At 35.0% G+C, this 18914-nt stretch overlaps 1 protein-coding gene across 4 annotated transcripts in view; it reads left to right on the plus strand.

The window, feature by feature from the left end:
- The first annotated feature begins 2292 nt into the window (after positions 1 to 2292).
- The window catches only part of LOC6045776 (nipped-B protein), a 41300-nt gene continuing 24678 nt past the window's right edge, over positions 2293 to 18914 (plus strand). For 2 of the 4 annotated variants that reach the window (XM_038256824.1, XM_038256825.1), the window contains exons 1-3: positions 2293 to 3052; positions 15674 to 15879; positions 15942 to 16298. In XM_038256824.1, coding sequence (XP_038112752.1) covers positions 15813 to 15879; positions 15942 to 16298 — 424 coding nt within the window. In that variant the 5' untranslated portion in view covers positions 2293 to 3052; positions 15674 to 15812. Of the gene's footprint in view, positions 3053 to 3102; positions 3485 to 15425; positions 15594 to 15673; positions 15880 to 15941; positions 16299 to 18914 lie in introns of those variants that run through there. The other 2 variants (XM_038256823.1, XM_038256822.1) reach the window with 2 other exon arrangements.

An 18914-nucleotide genomic window follows, 5' to 3' on the forward strand; every position in this document is an offset into this window, starting at 1 on the left:
AATTTTTCAAAATTGATTTAAAAATTCATTTTAAATCCTTTGCGGTCGTACAAAGGGTCATTTTACAAAGAAAAATAAGCTTTATCGCTCTGAACAATAATATCCCAAATTTTAGCTTCATTTTAGGACCAAATTAACAAATTTTTTATGTTTGCTTTTTTTAAACCCGGTTGCGGTTGCACAAACACTTAAAAATTTAAAATTTTGTTTATTGGAACTTTGAAAAATGTCTAGATATGTTCACTTAGTCCTATTAAGGCCGTTGCAAATATTATTCAAAGATTGTGTCCCCCCTCCTCCCTTCAATATTTTTCCGAAAAATCAGGGGACAGAAAAAAATAAAAATAAAATTTAATAAATTAAATTGAAAACGAAAGTCTTATAAACTACAAACAATCTACAATGCATGTTTTGCATTGATAATCATGTTTAGATTTTTTTTAAATAAATTTCCAATGTAAAGCACCACAACATTTTTTTTTTATCGGCAAGTTTGCTCGTTTGTTTGTTTGCTTGGATTTGTTAGTACAAACGTCAGCCTGTATACATTTTGCCTTGTTTGCGAGTTTGCCGCGAACAAGTTTGCGAGTTTGGCAAACTGTCAAACACGAAAAAGTACGCATTTGTTTGTTTGTTTGCGGTAGTGTAATGGCTCCTTTAGATATTTTGGAATCTTAAGATTGCAAACAACTGGACAGGTGTGTAATGCATTTTCAAACACTGTTTTTCTTTCAAATGTTGAAAACATGGCTTGCAATTGAGGTTTTACAGCGTGCCTGTGTTTCAAATGTAGGTGGCGCCAAAATGAGGTTACTTGCCAAAAATCGTATTCCTTTCTGCTGGATTGAAGAACAAAATCGCTTATTTCTCATGATTCCCTGCATCAATCTTAATGAAACTGGTTGCAAAAGACGAGAAAATTTTTTTGCTTTAGAATAATGAACATCAATCTTTGGGCGCGCAAAAATTTGTGAACTTTTTCTTTAAAAAACATGTTTCAAAACACGAAAAATTTAGTTTCCCCATATATATCAATGAAATAAACAGTGATATAGTTGATAACAGATGTGTTAACGAATATTCAACCATTTTTATTGATTTTTGACAGACTTTGTTGCCAAAAAGTTCGAATTACTGTCTTTTACTAAATTTACATTTTTTTCATAGAAAAATCAAACGAATATTGGAAAGTTGCACACCAAATTGTTGGAAATAATTTTTCTCATCCGAATCCGGCATAAGTTTATTAAAAATGTTGATTTTGAAGGTAAAAACACATTTTTTCGAAAAATCATAGGTATACGCTATTTGTTCGTAGGTGGCGACAAGTGTCTTTTAGCTTTGCTGCAAATTTTCTATTTATTTTTATTTTTTGACCTTTTCATTTTTTAAACTTTGTCTCACCCCCCAGTTCAGTTCGCAGGCCTCGACTGTGAAAAGCTTTTCTTTCCTCCAACGCACCTCACCAACACCATCACAATCGGAAAAAGCTTTCAGGCCGCACCCACCACCGTCAATCCTTCTGACAGTCTCGCGCGAGAGACGTTGTTGATTCAGGGGGATGTCACATAGCGTCAAGTTTGAGGCTATTTTTGAAACAAATTCGGAAGGGACCTATGAAAATTAGATTTTTAAAGAAGGTCCATTAAACCAAATTTCCAGTTTTTGCTTTTTGGGTGGTTTTGAAACCGCCTTGAAACAGGGGTATTAAAAAACACCCAACAAGCAAAAACAGAAAATTTGGTTTATTGGACTTAAAAAAAAAACTCCAAAAATTGATGAACGGGTTATTTGCGATGTTTGCAATAACTTTTGATTTTTTTTTTTCAATCAACAGAAGTCGTATTTTTTTCAAAGTAAACATTCTGTATTCTGCTTACCTGTCATCATGCCAATTTGACAGCGACGCCATTACAGTCCCCTGGGCCGTCACATGAAACCAACACAATCAAACCGAGATTGCGCTTCTACGCTCACCAGCTTGCAAGCGCTAAGTTCCCGTTTCGGAGTCAGCCCAAGATGCCAAGGTGTCAACGCAAAACGAAAACAACGTCAGCTGTCAACTCAAGTTGCGTGCTGAAAGTGAAAATAAAGTGTCATATTTTTGTATGAGTTAATTAAAAGTTACGAGTAATTTGGCATGCTCGAAATTGAATTAAAAATTTTAAGAACCAAGCTTTATTTTATAGAAAACGTGAATTTGACAGTTCTCCAATCGCGTCATCCCCCTGCTCACCGCTGTCACACCCCCTTGGCACACTCACTGGTGGAGAGCTTTCGTCGCGTTCGGGTTCGCCATTTTTGTTAAACTCTCACAACGGAGGGCCAGCAGCAGCAGAAGGCAGCGCTCAAAAATTTGACGTCGTCGCGAACAGTTCCGCGGAGTGTGTGTCTTCTTCCCGTCTCCGAAAGTTTGCGACCGAATTCGCCCCGGTACGGTACGGCGATCCCCGGGTGACCATCGTGTGGAACCTGTGTCCTGTGCCGCGGACAGTGTGCGTGCGGAAGTGTGAGCCCCGTTGGCCATGTTTTGCTGTGGTCTCGGGAATCGGTCACGAAAGAATTTCAGATTTTCGTCGTCGTCGTCGTCGCAGCAACCTCCTTTTTTCTTCCCTCTCGCTTGGTCTTCTTGTTCCGACGGGCTCTTGCCGTCTCCGTCGCTCCACTTTCGTCGACGACCAGCAGCAGCAGGAGGAGGAGGAGGAAGAGATAAACGAGAAGAAGGAGGAAAATAAGAAAAAGTAGAAAAGCAGGCTCTGGACGAAAACGCTGAGAAAAACCGACGAAAAATAATACACACTCAGAGGAGGGATAAGCCCCCGTCGAAAATCGTGTAAAAATGGATACTTTGCCCCGTGTTGATGTGTCAAATTGGGCGCTTTTCCGACGCCACAGTGAAAAATCGCATTTTCCACCGAAGGCGACGACGGCAGTTTAGGCGTCCGTCAGGAGAAAAAGCCACCAAAAGAGAAAGGGAGAGAGATAGAGAGAGCAAAGAGTAGTCAAGTGCTAAAAGTTACGGAAAATAAGTGAAAAATAAAATAAACTACAGGTCAGTATCATTTGTGGAAAAATTCTCAAAATAAAAGAAAAAAAGTGCATCACTCATAAGTCGGTGAAAATTCGGCGGCGAAGACAAAGGAGCTTTTGCTGGCTTTTCCGACCAACTCGCGCTGATGATGGAAGAAGTGTCAAATTTAAATGGCTTGCTGTGTGTGTGTGCGTGTGAATGTGTGTGGCATGCTGGGATTCAAAACATTGACCCAGCTTTTTGAGGGGCTTTGAAGGGGAGAGGAGAATTTTCCCTCGGCGCAGCAGCAGCAGAAGCAGCAAACAACGGGATTTTATGCTGCCACGGCAGTGGTGCCAGTGTTTGGTTGTGGTGGAGAGGAAAAACAATGGAATTTTTCACGGAGTTGTGTGCTACTTGTTGATTTGGGATTTTAAAATCGAAACGGTATTCTTTGATAGCGACAGATTTCAGGTATGTTGGATTTTTAAGGGTTGTTATTCGCTTCAAACTGCAGTGTTAATGCAACAAGGATAACCATCATTTCAAAGAATTTAAGATACTTGAACAGCACGTCCCGAGTCGAGAAAGGGTGTTTCATCTTCAGGCGTTTCATTTCGCTAAGACGAAGTTCTTCTTCAACAAGTTCATTAAAATCTAACAATCCCAATTCGTCCTATGCGTTTCGCTCGTTTCACCCCAGATGACGGTACTTGAAAGTTCATGGAGGGAAGCGCTTATTTTTCTGCACTTTTGGTACTTGATGTTCACGTCAGTGTTTGGGAAGCGCACGCTTTTTTCAGAAGTTCTTAACATTTTGACAGCATTTGCTTTGCATTTCAGTTAAAATACGAAACCATTGTTGGAAGATTTGCCTGGATGAAGATATCCAGAGTTTTGCCTTCCTCACTGAGGTAAGGCTATAATCCTGCTCTAAAAATGAACCTTTACAGAAAGTTCGCAGACCCACCTTCATGTATACGATACATATGAAACACAATAGCTTAAAGGACCTTTTAAAAAAAAACTCTAGATATAAACGTTTTACATCTGACATTTTTCAGGATGGCACCTTAGTACCTTCGAGTATCAAAAAATTAAAAAAAAAATTGGATCGAATCTACAGCATGCTAACATTACCAAAAAAAAAATATTAAAAAAAAAATTCAAAATTCAGCTCAAACATTCGATTTTTGATAAATTATCAATTTAATTAGCTTAACAAAATTTAATGTTCGACCTTATTTATGTTTATCGCTAAAATATAATATTTACGTAAAAATCGTTCAAAAAACATAATTTATGCAAAAATAAATTAGAATTAGAAAAAAAATTAGATTACCATTATTTATTTATGCATTAATTGCAATTATTGCAATAGGGACGTGGCGTTACATCGTGCTGTCATCTGTTTTTTTTAGTGCAAGAGTGGAAATGTGCTGAGTCATCGTCTAAAAATAGACGGCGTCCTATCTCGCCCAGCAAAATGAAGCCGATAAAGTAGTCGGTTTCGATAAAGAAAAAGTGGAAAACGTGGTCTAAAAATAGCGACGCCATCCCCCTATAAAGACCGCAGGTTTTTTGCGGTCTTTATTGCAAGTTTCTGCTCGCACCTAAGAGTCCAATAGCTCAATTGGGGAGAGCACCCAAATCTTTTACTTCTCCAAGGTTCTTTTCATCCCAGTTTTCGAACTGACGACCTTTGGATTGTGAGTCTAACATACATCAGCGATTTCACCGAAGCAGGCTAGGTTTGGTGTGATGTTTGTCTTTAGAGCAGGGAGACCACGTTTTACTTCCTCAAAAAGTATACTTAGGGAGGTATTAGACTATGGCAAACAAACTCGCACTTTTTGTGTTTGACAGTTTGCCAAACTTGCAAACAAAGTCAAATGGATGCAGGCTGACGTTTCTGCATACAAATTCAGGCAAACTGCAAAACTGTTTAAAAGTTTGTTTGTTTGACGTAGTCTAATACTTCCTTTAAAGGGCGTATCAGACTACGGCATACAAATAAACATACTCGCACATGTTGACAGTTTGTCTGCGTTGTTTGTTCGCCAACATGTGTTTGCAGAAACGTCAGCTTGCATACATTTTGTCTTGTTGGTGAGTGACGCATTACTATTAAAATAATCCATATTTGGAGACTAACATTTCAAAAGGGCACATAGCTTTTGTAAACAATAGTGTATCCTTTTCACTCAAATGAGAGTTTAGATAAGGTGTGAAAGGGACACACCCTAGCCTAAAAAAGTTATGTGCCCTAATGAAATGGCAAGCACGATTTTTTAAATTTAAATATATATTTTTATTTAAATCTATTTTTTCTAGATTTTGTAATATTTCATATTATTTTTAATTGTTCTTGATTTTTTTTAAAGCTTTACTGTTTATGTAATATTTTTTTTTATTTTTTTTATGCCAAAAAATCATTTTTTTTTTAATTTTTTAATTCTGAACTTTTCTAAACATTACATTTTTCTGGGAAATCTTTGAAATGATTGGTTCTGATGCCGGCGGACTTTCAGACCACGTGATTCCGGGTTGGTACGAAATTCAAACGAAAAATCAAATCTATCGATATAAAGCCCCCGAAACGGTGTTATTGTCGCCCTGGCAGATCTAAGAGTCGGTTCCACGATCCGTGTGCATTGAGGCGCAAGTCTTTCGCCTACTCCACTCGCGACATTTCAGTTTAGTGCCGCGGAGAGATTTTGTTTTAGTTTCGAGAGTGACATTTGAGATACACTCAGAAAAGAAACAGCATAAAATAGCTTCGCAAGATGAAGAGGACTCGCGAGCAATTCCAGCGCAAATCAGGAATTTTTCTGGTACTTTTGTACCCGAGATTTGAGAAGGGCGTAAGTAATTTAAACATTTTTGTATTTTGTAATTTAAAAATAACTGTAACTCAAAGCCGTTGCATCGTATCAAAAAGTGGTCAAAAACAAAATTGTAGGAAATTGGACGAGCTTCCTGAAAAAAATACACTGAAAGAAAAATACACGCCACTTCCATGAGATTTTTAAATTTTTAAGTTTAAGAGTTAAATTTGAAGGTGATGTCACAATTTTTTTTCGTTCAAAATTTTTGAGGAAATAGCCTAAAATTTTACAAAAAAAAACTCACGAAAAATGCTAAAAAAACTCCTAAAAAAATACAAAAATCATTTACTACAATTGTTTTTTTGAAAAGTTGTCTAAACGTTGAAATTTTCAAAAACCGATAGTGGGATTCGAATTGCCAGACAATTTTACTGAAAAGTCTCCATATTAACCACTGTCCTATGTCCAATCCTTGTGAAGATACAACGGCTTTAAAAATAAAAATGTTGAAAAAATAGCTTTTTTGATGGTTTTTTGCTATTTCTCAATGACAGACTTGATTTTTCAGTCTCGGAAATATTTTTACCAGAAATCTCGTCCAATTTCCCACAAGTTTGCCTTTGACAGCTTTTTAATTTGACTCGTTTGAATATTTACGTAAGCTTATTTACTATCCAGGTTTCTACCACACTGAAAAAATATACTATTCTCAGTTATGAGCAATGTTATTAAGGTCATATCTATAAGCCCACACAACCAATTCAAATGCTGTTAAAGGCAAACTTATAGGAATTTAGACGAGCTTTCCGGTAAAAATATTTTCGAGACAGAAAAACCAAGTCTGTCATCTAGAAATTGCCAAAAACCACCAAAAAACCTATTTTTTCAACATTTTTTATTTTTAAAACCGCTGTTTCTTCCTAAGGATTGGACTTAGGGCAGTGGGCAATATGGAGACTTTTCAGTAAAATTGTCTGGCAAATCGAATCCCACTATCGGTTTTTGAAAATTTTGACCTTTAGACCACTTTTCAAAAAAACAGTTTTAGTAAATGAATTTTGTATTTTTTTTTCTTCAGACTTGCCGATTTTTTTTTTCAAATTTTAATGTTCTCGGAAAAATACACTGCTACATTTCATATTAATAAAAAAAACGTTACTTAATCCACCCTTAGGTGGTTGGCGCCTTCCTCACATTTAAAGGGTGCTATCCAAAATGCAAAAAGTGCGTAAATAACACTTAAGTGCTTATAACTTTTGATAGGGTTGTCAAATCTTCAATGTTTTTACGCGTTGGAAAGGTCATTTGAATACCTATCCAGTGATAGCCTAACTTATCACTGATAGGTCGCATGAGAGATCCGGACAACGTTTTTATCAACATATTTGAGATCCGTCCTCCAAAAAACGTATGAATAACACTTAAGTGCTTATAACTTTTGATAGATTTGTCAGATTATCATTGTCTTGAATGCGTTGGAAAGGTCTTTTAAATACCTTTCTGAAAATGTATAGCATGACGGGTTTTCTTACAAAAACCACCCTTTTTACAATCTTCCGGACTTTTGTTGAAATCGTTTTTTTAGCATAACTTTTGAAGTTCTTAACTAAACTGCATAATTTTTAATAGCGACTTATGGGACCCCAAGACGGATCGAATGACGTCAAAACGGACAAAATCGGTTCAGCCAATGTCGAGATAATCGAGTGACAATTTTTTGATCAACATCCCACCACACACACAGACATTTGCTCAGAATTTGATTCTGAGTCGATAGGTATACATGACGGTGGGTCTAGGAGGTCTGATTGAGAAGTTCATTTTTCGAGTGATTTTATAGCCTTTCCTCAGTAACGTGAGGAAGGCAAAAATGCTATACTATTTTCATGGGGAAAGTCCTTTTACCCTGGGTGCTGAATAGTGGTTCGCAAAACGGCCTCAATTTTGAACTGTCAAAGCGGAACCAATTTACTATTCGCTTAAAGTAGAGAGTATTGTTGTTGATATTTAAAAATTGTTTTTATTTATTTTATTTTTTGCAAGAATGAAAAAAGTGTGGCTTTTGAGAACTTGAAGTTGAAGTCAAGAAATCATAAGAAAGCTGAAGGCGAGATTGACATTTTTATAATTATGAATGGTTGTTGTTTATCGATTCGATCCTGTTGTATCCATCCAGAAGCTGTCCTCATTGTTTTATTCCGTTTGAAAACCTGGTTTAGTAAAAATCTTCTCTGTTTGTTGGATCAGTTTCGCTAGAATTAGTCATGTTTTTTCGCTGGATCAGAAAGAGCTGCAGGATTCCAAAATCAGCCAAGGAATTTATCTACGACATCGCACAATGACACTCATGCTGCAGTTCTTCGTTAGGGTCGGTATGCTGTTCAAAAGAAAGTGGGTCAAGAAACAGCTTTACGAACGGCAGAACAAAAGAGAGGGAACGTTTTCTTGGGGCTTTTCTTCATCCTCTCTGGCTTGCTTTCGCTACTGCTGCTGCCCATTTGAAATTTTTCTTGACCGGTTTCTTCCGAAGTGCATACCTTACATTACCCGTAAAAAAGAAAAATTTCTTCTAACCGAATGAAACGCGACAATTTTCCAGCAAGGAAATTTAAAAACTAGACAAAATAATACACATACTACTGATTATAAAACAGCTTATTTACCAGTAAGGAAAAAGTCATGCTTGTGCTTGAACAGTCTCCTACTTTGTAGATGTAAACAAAGTGGGATCATTCGGAAATCACGCTACGCATTCTCTCTATTCATCACCCAGCTTTTACCCAAACAAAAAGATTAACACAAAAGCTATAAGAAACCAATTTCAATACAGTCCAGCCCACTATGGGCCATCTCCATACAAACTGGCGACCAAATTATTTTTTTTGCTTTTTAAATGTTTTTTCATACAAATTTGGGTAATTGTATGGTATTGAAATGATATGCGTCGATTTTTATGAATTTTCATGTTTTTCAATAGTTGATTGTTTATAATAAATAGTCTTTTCATACATTTGCAAGTGCAACAGAATTGCGTATAAATTGTATTGCAAGTTTATATTATTAAATTATGGATAAGCTAATACATCCCCACTTTAAGGACACCACCCCTACCTCCTCTTTCTTTAACCCCCCTCCCCTCCTCCCCTCCGCTTTTGTTAAGCGTAATAAATTCATTTTTAGTCAAATATTTATTATTTACTGCTGTGTGTTTCTTTTTTTGTGAGTCCATGCCATATAAGCCCCCCCCCCCAAATTTAATTGTTAAATCAAATAACAACTAACAAAAAATAATTTTATTCAAAATATTTATTATGAAGTAAAACGATTTAATACAAAACATATTCTAACTAATCCTAATGTTCTTGTTCATGAAAATTCATTTAATTATAGAGTTTCTGACGGCTTCAGGATATGTTAAAGGTACTTTTTATGATGTTTTGTACTAATCAACATAGAACTTAAATGTGGATCAGTTTCATGGATTGATCGCAGAAATTCATAATGCTAAGTCAATATTTTGCTGAATACTTTTTTCGGTATCAAACTGAGATTCTTCAGTTTCGCTTGAGAAACTTCGGTACGAATACCTTATTTTGGCTAAGGTACTCAATTTTAAATGTAGGCAACAAAAATTCCAATAAAATCATTTCGAGCTTCTTGAAACCAGGTATTGATTTTTGAAGCGACGATGCCCACGTAGGTAGCAAAGCAAGTGAAATAAACGGGCGCATATGTAGATTGCAGCAAATTTTGATAAAACGTAAATGTTCAAAATGACATATCTCCGAAAACGCAAAAAATCGCAGGCTGGAAATCTCAGCAATGTTAGATTATGATCCAATCTTTCAATTGATCTTAGTTTCATGTTTAGCATCGGTTAGCAAAAAAAGTACTCGATTAACAAACACAAAAAAATAAGTTTTGTCAAAAAAAAGCTTCAGTTATTCGATGAAAACTTTAGTTTTTGGTTTGGAAACAACATTTTTTCTATTAATAGTTTTAAAGCTTATCTTATTACCTTTCCAACGATGTATAATTGTTCTAATAAAATATTTAAAATGGCTGAGCTATGTTAAAATTAAACAAGCAGCCTTTTTTACGAAAAACGCTAGTTTTTTACTCCATTTTTTGACTTTCAGCTTGCATATCTCCGTAATGAACAAACTTAGAGCTTTGAAAATTTGGATTTTTCTTAGTTAGAATGTTTACTTTCGAGAAAAAAATACCAAAAAATATTTGGAGAAGGTAACTTTTTTGAAACTTGGCCACCCAATGTACCATAGTGCAGCCCAGCCTCGCATACAAACATTCGGATAATCGAATCAAGAACGAAAAAAATGTGTTTCTGCAACTTAATTTTAGTGAAATTTGAATAATTGATCGCCTTTTTTCAATTTTCTATCACCAACATTGTGGTCTTTTTTATTATTGTTCAGTGGTCCTACTTTAAATGTGATTCGATTATTCGAAGATTTGATTATCCGAAGTGAAATTTTGCCAAGGCCTTCAGGTAATCGAGTCTAGTTCCTAATGCCGACAAAGCTGAGCATATTCTGAAACTTTGAATTGAAATTAACTCAAAATAAGTAAAATTGTACCCTGTTCATTTGGCATCACTTGCCACCTGGCTGCCAAAGCTCGAATCCATCAAAAGTAGCAGCCAGCCAGCCAGCCAGCCAGTGTGGAATAACGGAGCGTCGTCCGCCCGTCGCGAGTGTTCACAAAGTGCAAGAGCCAACGGGATCATAAACTTACGACGAATGGTGGTGGTGAAAGAACTATGCATTACTATACTGCCTTTACCCATTCATGGGAGGAGGAGGCTCCCATTGTTTAATCGTAGGCCGTGTTCTGTGTGGTGTGAGTCAGCGAAGCAGGTGTAAAGCAATGCAAACGTCATCGGCTAAATGTGGAAGCATTTTCAAACCTCCTTCTTCAGCTCTTAGAAGAGAGAAAGGAAAATTTGTTTAGAAACCAGCGACGAAAACAGAACTCGCAATCGGAGTAGTTTCAGAATTTCTGTGTTGGAGAAGGAATGTTCTGGTTTGGAAAAAAGAAGCACCAACTGCAGCAGGTGATAAGGCACTTTTTTGGAAATGGTCTCCTGCTGCAGACGTAATTTCATTTTTTTCCCCCTGAAAGGCTGTAAATTTTTAACGACCTGCCTATTACTTTGATTAATTACCGCACACTGTCACAGAAAGTGGCCCTCGCCGCGCTGGTGTGAGTGTTGTCAGCCTGTGTGCTCTAGTTGATGTAATTAGAGAGAAGAAAATTGTGGATAAAAGCAAATTACGGTGACACTTCTCTTCTGATTCTGTTTCCCCCCCCTGTTTTATTTTGCTGCAAGAGCCAAGAGATGAAACTTTTGCTTTTCACAAAACTAAAACGCTAAAACGTATCTTGTGTAATGAATGAAATGCAACCAACACAAGCTCAACTTTTGGTTTCTTTGTGGGAGTGATGCAGCACGCATTTCACGAATACACTAGCAGGTGCAGTTTTTTTTGGTGTGTACTTCGACTGGTGGTGGCAATGTTTACACAACGCGGTTTGACTCCCACAGCCGCAGACAGCTGATCGAGCGGTGCATGAAATATGCCTTGTAGACCGCTGTCAACCATTTCACTTTTACACAGTAAAAAAAACTATGTAAAATTGCATGCAAAAGCGATAGCCGAGAGGGTTGAGGCGCGGACTTGGTAATCTGAATATGACTCTCACCGGATTGATGTTAATGTTACATGCTTTTGCATGTGATTTTACCATCGTATTTTTTGCTGTGTATGTGTACAATAACCCAATATTTGTTTTTATTCGAAGCTATTGAATGTCAGATGATTATTCAGAAATTTTCATATTTTTACAGTATGTATAAAAGTATAGTACACATAAAAAAACATGGTAATGTTACATATAGATTTTTACATATAAACATACCTTTAAAAAAAACTCTAGATGTGTAATTTTACCTCAGAAAATGTGTAATTTTACCACTTTTCTGATGTAATGCCACTTTTTCAGTCTGAGTTGAGATAAAATTAGTTTCTTAAATTAAATTCAGATGTAGTATATTTCAAAGTATATTCAATGTTCGAGCAATTCCAGCTCAAATCAGGAATTTTTCTGGTACTTTTGTACCCGACCCTCTACGATTTCAATGAATCTTTGTAGATGTAGATGTCTCGTGAATATTTTTACCGGAAAGCTCGTTCCATTTCCCATTACCTTTGACAGTTTTTCAATTTGACTTGTCTTATTATTTACGTAAGCTTATTTACTATCCAGGTTTCTACCACACTAAAAAAAATATTCTATTTACAGTTATGAGCAATGTAATTAAACTTATATGTATCTGTAAGCCCATACCTTTAATTGAAATGCTGTCAAAGACAAACTTATGAGAAATTGGCCGAGCTTTCCGGTAAAAATATTTACGAGACTGAAAACCAATTCTGTCATATAGAAATTGCCAAAAACCACCAAAAAACCTATTTTTTCAACATTTTTATTTTTTAAACCGCTGTTTCTTCCCAAGGATTGGACTTAGGGCAGTGGTCAATATGGAGACTTTTATGTAAAATTGTCTGGGGAATCGATTCCCACTATTATCGATTCTAAAAAATTGAAGTTTAGACAACCTTTCAAAAAAACAGTTGTAGTAAATGATTTTTGTATTTTTTTAGGAGAGACATACCATCCCGCATTTTTCATGAGTCTTTTGTAACATTTTAGGCTATTTCCTCAAAAAATTTAAGCGAAAAAAAATCGTGACATCACCATCAAATTTAACTTTTAAGCTTAAAAACTAAAAAATCTCATAGAAGTGGCGTGTATTTTTGCTTCAGTGTTTTTTTTTTTTTTTTTTTCAGAAAGCCCGTCCAATTTCCTACAAGTTTGTCTTTGACCACTTTTTTTTTTCTTTGTCCTCTATCTTAACCTATACCCTAACTGGCTCAATCGGCCTTGCCATCACGGAGCCGTGCGTCTATTTATAGATCCGAGATCTATTGTTCTTCGTCTTGATGGATGTTGATGATCTCCTGGGGGTCTTGTTGGAAGAGTCTTCCTTTCTTCCTTCACTCGTTGCGGTGTGGTTGGTTGGTCATCTTCCCGTCCATTCCCCACTCACCCACCGCTAGTTGTTGTAGTGGGGGGAGCGGCATGTGTGTGTGTGTGTGGTAATTAATTACCGTGTATCTGATGCTCCCAGAGGGAGCAGGGGGTTCAAGTTGCCACCGAAAAATCGGTGGCGAGGTGACCGGGCGGGATTCGATTTGACCACTTTTTGATACGTTGCAACGGCTTCGAGATACAGTAATTTTTAAATTGCAAAATACAAAAATATTTGAATACCTTACGCCCTTCTCAAATGTTATTTTCGAGTACTATTGGCTTCATATACACAAAAATGGCTTATATAGACCTAGGATAGCATGTCTACAAAGTTTCATTGAAATCGGAGAGGATCGGGTACAACAGTACCAGAAAAAAAATCCTGATTTGAGCTGGAATTGCGCGTTCACAAAATACCGTATTTTTCAAAAGTAATCAAATTTTGCTAATTTCCTGTATGTATAAAGCAAAGTGAATCACAAAATACGGTATATTTTTTCCAGAAAACTGAAGTTTTCAAAATTGTGTATGCTTTTTCACCTTATTAATTGTTTTATTTTTGGAAAAAAAAACTAAAATTTTCACAAAATATCGTATTTTTTCGAAAATATTAAAATTTTCAAAATATGCAATATGGGTATCAAACAAAGAGAAATTTTGCATGCTTCAAACATTCATCAAAGTTGTGTATGCTTCACATAAAATATTGCTTTGTTTGAATTATAAAAATTTGAGTATTCTCAAAAACATGTGATATTTTGTGAACACTTACAAAAAAAAAAAAATAAAGTAAAAATGGATCAAAAATTTAGGTTTTTCTGTGAAATTTTAAAATTTGAGTGTTTTTTTTTAAATACAGTATTCTCTGTAAATTGTAGTTTTAAAACAACTCTAATAAGGCTGGTGCAAATATTTTAAAGTTTTTGTCACCCCCCCCCCCCTCCTTCAAAATTGGCCCGAAAAATCAGGGGGCAAAAAAAATATTTTTACAATAAACTTAAAAATTTCAATGAAAATTCAAGTGCAACCAGCTGAAATCAAATTAAAATACATTCTTCTGCGTTTAAAATCATTTTTAGCATGTTTGGGTTTATTAAAAAATCTTAATTTTTTTGAAAATTTTCGATGCACCCCCCCCCCCCCCTTGACCGCGGCCAGGGCCGAGGGACAAAAACTTTTTTAAATATTTGCATCGGCCTAAAATGCAGCTGCACATCAAATTTCGCTTTGTTTAATACTCATATCGCTTCGTTCCAAATTTTGAAAATTTGAGTATTTAAAAAAAAATACGGTATTTTGTGAAAGTTTTTGTATTTTAAAAAAAAATCTAATGAAGTTGAAAACCATACAAAATTTCGCTTCATTTGATACCCATTATGCAAATTATGATTACATAAAAATTTATTTTAAATACCAGTTTTCACTCAGATTCACATAAATTCAATGAAACGCTATCTTTGTTATTATTTATACTTTTCTTTTCTTTTAAGTTATAATATATATAAAGTCTAGATAAAAGAATAGATGCCGATCTTTTTTTTTTAAATTACAGGTTACAGCAAATTAGTTAAGTAATTTCTGTTAACAAATCGGAACATTTTTGTGTTATTTTGTTAATATCAAACATATTTTTTTATCTAAGCTTTATTATTCCAAAACAAAGTCAAAGGGCCATTGTGGGGTTGTAAAAAAAGAGTGTGTCCCTTTCATCCCAGATGTAAACATCCTCCAGCGTAAGCAGGGCACACTCTTCGTTTACAAACCAACAACGGCCCTTTAGTATTGTTTTGCAAGATTTTGAATGACTAGCCACAATGTTTATCAGAAGACTTAATTAAAGTTCAAAAAATTCTGTGTTTGGAGACCGCTTTACCATACAATGTTATTGTACTTACCCCAATTATAAACACAGAGCCGTACTTTGCTTAGCTTCGCTTGGAGACGGTGACATTAGCGGATTGCAGGCTGGATTCCGCCATGTGGATGTGACTCAGGTTGCTGAGGAATTGATACCTAATTGGGATTAACACCACCAGAAAAATCTTATTCATCATACCATAACAGCCATCCATTGCCGGTCGCTATTATCTCCACCAAGTACGAAGGTAACGAAAATAATTTGGAAGACGGGAAGCGTTGATGTTCCACTTTTTTAAGAGGACAAGGGAAATTCTCCAGAACATTATCAATATTTCTAAAAAAAAATAATAACATCAAGTATTTTACTCCGAATTTCCGAGAACCATTCACATGCCATCGTTTTGTTATGAAGTCAGCAAGTCGTCTACACACTCATTCTCTCTCTCTCCGGTTTCCTCGCCACCACGCTGCTTCTGACGACTGGTGTTGTTGTTGTGGTTCTTCAACACCGCTAGTATTGGTGCAATGATACTTTGCCTTTTGCATCTGCCTCTGTCTGTGAGAGTTTCTCTTTCAAGAGAAAGCGCGTATAAATATGATAGATATTGCAGCCGCAGCAGCAGAAACAACAACAATGTGCTCATTTTTCGGTGGTCAAAGCTCTTTCGCCGTCCCCTCACACTCACTCACTCAGTCGCTGACGGAGTTGATGCTAATGAAATTTGCTTACATGGGCAAACCTGTCTGCGTCTGTCAGACTCTGTACCTTTACCTGGCGGGTGCGTGTCACCCCTTTTCATTTTCGACGGAAGCCACTTGACTCCTTTATTTATGTCCTTTTTTTCTTGTTTCCTCGCAGAATTACGATGAGAATGTCAACTGAAGCAGCAGTAGCAGTAGAAGTGAGATAAGTTTGAAGTCAGTGTAGAAGTGAAGAATCGCAACCCCCCAAACAAGTATCGACAGTCTTCGCAGCAGCAGCGTAGGAGATTGTAACCATGGGAGACCGGGATGTTCCGAGCGTCCCGATCACCACCCTGGCCGGGTTGACCAGCCTGTCGGACAGTGAGTTGAAAGCTGCGTCTTCAAGACTTTGATCAATTTGTAACCAAGTGCTCTCATTTTAGTGCTGAGCGAGCTCCCGATTTCGGACTCCCTCTCGACGGTGTCCACGGCGCTGAACCGGTCGCTGCTGTTCCACCCGCGGGTCGCCGAGGAGGCCAACAATCTGCTGGCGACGCGCGACGACAGCCTGATTGGGCAGCTGGTGAACGCGATCGAGCAGACCAACTCGGACCACATCGAGCTGAAGGATCAGTACAGCCAGCAGCAGGCCCAGCAACAGGCCAACCAAAGCAGGCAGCAACTGCTGCAGGAGGGTCCGCTGTTGCTGCAGGCGATTCACGCCTGCCGGGCGGATGTGTTCAACAGGCCGTCGTCGTCGTCGGCGACGGGTCAGCAGCAGCAGCAGCAGCAGAAAATAAGTGAGTTGATGTTTGGATTTTGTATTAAAGTGGCTTTTTGTAATCTAACACACATGAAATCCGTGAGCAATTCTCTACAATTTACAGCATAGTTTTTTGACTGAATTTTGAAGCAAGAAATCTGAAATTTTTGATTAATAATTGTCCCATTTTTTTTTGACGATTTTGACATTTTCGCATTTTTCAATTTATTTTGAAGTAACGTAAGTTAAAAAAAAACATTCAAATAAGTTAAATAAAAAAATAACAAAATACACAATAATAAAAATTAATTAAAAAACTAGAAAATTAAAAAAAATTAAAAAATATAAAAAAAATCCATAAATTTTAACAATTTTTAATAATTAAAAATAAGAAAAAAAACAAATAAAAATGTTAAACTCGCAAAATGCAAAAAAATATATAAAAAATTGAAAAAATAACAATAAAATGCAAAAAAAATTGCATAAGAAAAATCAAGGGTACAAAAAAAGTATAAAATTCACAAAATTTTAAAAGCAGTAAAAAATTTCAAAAATTCTGTCAATATTTATAATAACTGCTTTTTCAATTTTAAATTCTAAGAATGTTGTTTTATTTATTTTTTTTTTTATTTTAAAGATTTATTTAAAAAAATAATTTTGAAAAAAAAAACTTTCAACAATATTATATATAACGTTTGAGCCAAATTTCTGATCCTGAAAAAAATGCCACAAAAAAACGATTGACGATTTTGACTTTTTCACATTTTTAATTTATTTTGAAGTAACGTAAGTTAAAAACGACGATTTTGACTTTTTCACATTCTTTAATTTATTTTGAAGTAACGTAAGTTAAAAAACATTAAAATAAGTTAAATAAAAAAATAACAAAATACATAAGAATAAAAATTAATTAAAAAAAAACTAGAAAATTTAAAACTTTAAAAACTGTGAAAAATTCCATCGATTCTAACGATTTTTATTGTCAAAAATTAATAAAAATGTTGAACTCGCAAAATTGAAAAAATAAAATGCACTCAAACCCCGGTGGTTGGTCACTTTTTCGTTTGACACTTTTTTAGTTTGTACCCCGTTGGTTGGTCAAAGTCAAACTAAAAAGTGACGAATTGTCACTTTTTACACGGCGCTTACGCACACTATCAAAACACACGTTCGGTATTGTGTGTGAACTCCGTGTAAAAGGGGTGTCAAACTAAAAAGTGACCCCGTTCGTTTGACAGCAGTTCGTGTCAAACCATCGGGGTTTGAGTGTATATAAAAAAATAACATTAAAATTCCAAAAAATTGCATTAGGAAAAATCAAGGGTACAAAAAAAGTATAAAATTCACAAAATTTAAAAAAACAGTAAAAAATTTCAAAAATTCTGTTAATATTTATAATAACTGCTTTTTCAATTTTAAATTCTAAGAATTTTTTAGTTTTTTTTAAAGAACGTTTGAGCCAAATTTCTGATCCTGAAAAAAATTGCCACAAAAAACCTTAAAAATAAATAATACCAAAAAAATAACAATGAAATTGTTTTTTTATTACCAAAAGAATTTTAAAAAACATTAAAAAATGAGCAATGAAAAAAGTTTAATGAAAAATATAAACTTCAAAAAAGGTAAATGGGATATTTTTTTAAATATAATAAAACAAAAAAAAAGAATCCTTCAAATTAAAAAAAAAATGCAATAAAAAAATTAAAATCCTTCAAATTATTTTTTTTTATTTTCCGCGAAATATAACAAAATTATTTTTAAAAAATGCCTTAAACTAAAACAAATCTAATTTTTTAAGTTTAAGAATGAGATTTAAAAAGAAGTAATTTTCAGATTTATCATTTTTTAATTTATTCGCATTTAATAAAAAGGAAAATATTTTAATAATCAAAAAAATATTATTTTTTTTGTATTATTTTTAATTTTTCTTTATTGAGTTGAAAATTGATAAATTTGTGATTTCGTAATTTTTTTTTATTGTAGTTTTATTGTTCTGTTTTTTTTTTAATTTTAAAATTCTTAAAATTTTCTTCAAAATTTCTAAATTAATTAATTTAAAAAAAACTGTTTTCGTTTTTGCTTTAAATTTCTCCGTTTTTTCAATTTTGAATTTTTTTTTTAATTTTTAAACTTTAGTCTCAATTTTTTTAAATTTGAGAATTTTGGAATTTTGGACATCTAAAAAACCCCGAAAAAAGCATCCAAAACATGATTTGCACCCTAAGCCGACAAGCGAGACAATAATAAACCAAACTTTTAGCGGTTATTTTTGTATTATTTTTTAGTTAAAGTAAAAAATGAATGGATAGCATTTAGCAGTGCAGTTTTGCTTCAAAAAGTATTCTAAAGAACGCTGCGTCAATGTCTCCCAAAATCCTTCTTTGCAAAAGTCAACTGGCCAGACCCACTTCATAAAATTTACCGCAGCGATGATTCGTTGAAATATTTTTTTGAATCTAATTCATAGTGTTTTTGAATTTACATTCCAAATTGTTAGAAGTTTGTTTTGTTTAAGTGTAACACAGTTGACAAATAAAATCACCTGCATGGAAAAAGGAACTTTGGTACCACCTTACTGAGTTTCAATATAATTTATTCAAAAACAACGAGAATTGCTTACCTAAAAACTGAAATTTTGTAATCTAACACATAC

The sequence above is a fragment of the Culex quinquefasciatus genome, chromosome 2 (genome assembly GCF_015732765.1).
Source record: "Culex quinquefasciatus strain JHB chromosome 2, VPISU_Cqui_1.0_pri_paternal, whole genome shotgun sequence".
Taxonomy (NCBI): domain Eukaryota; kingdom Metazoa; phylum Arthropoda; class Insecta; order Diptera; family Culicidae; genus Culex; species Culex quinquefasciatus.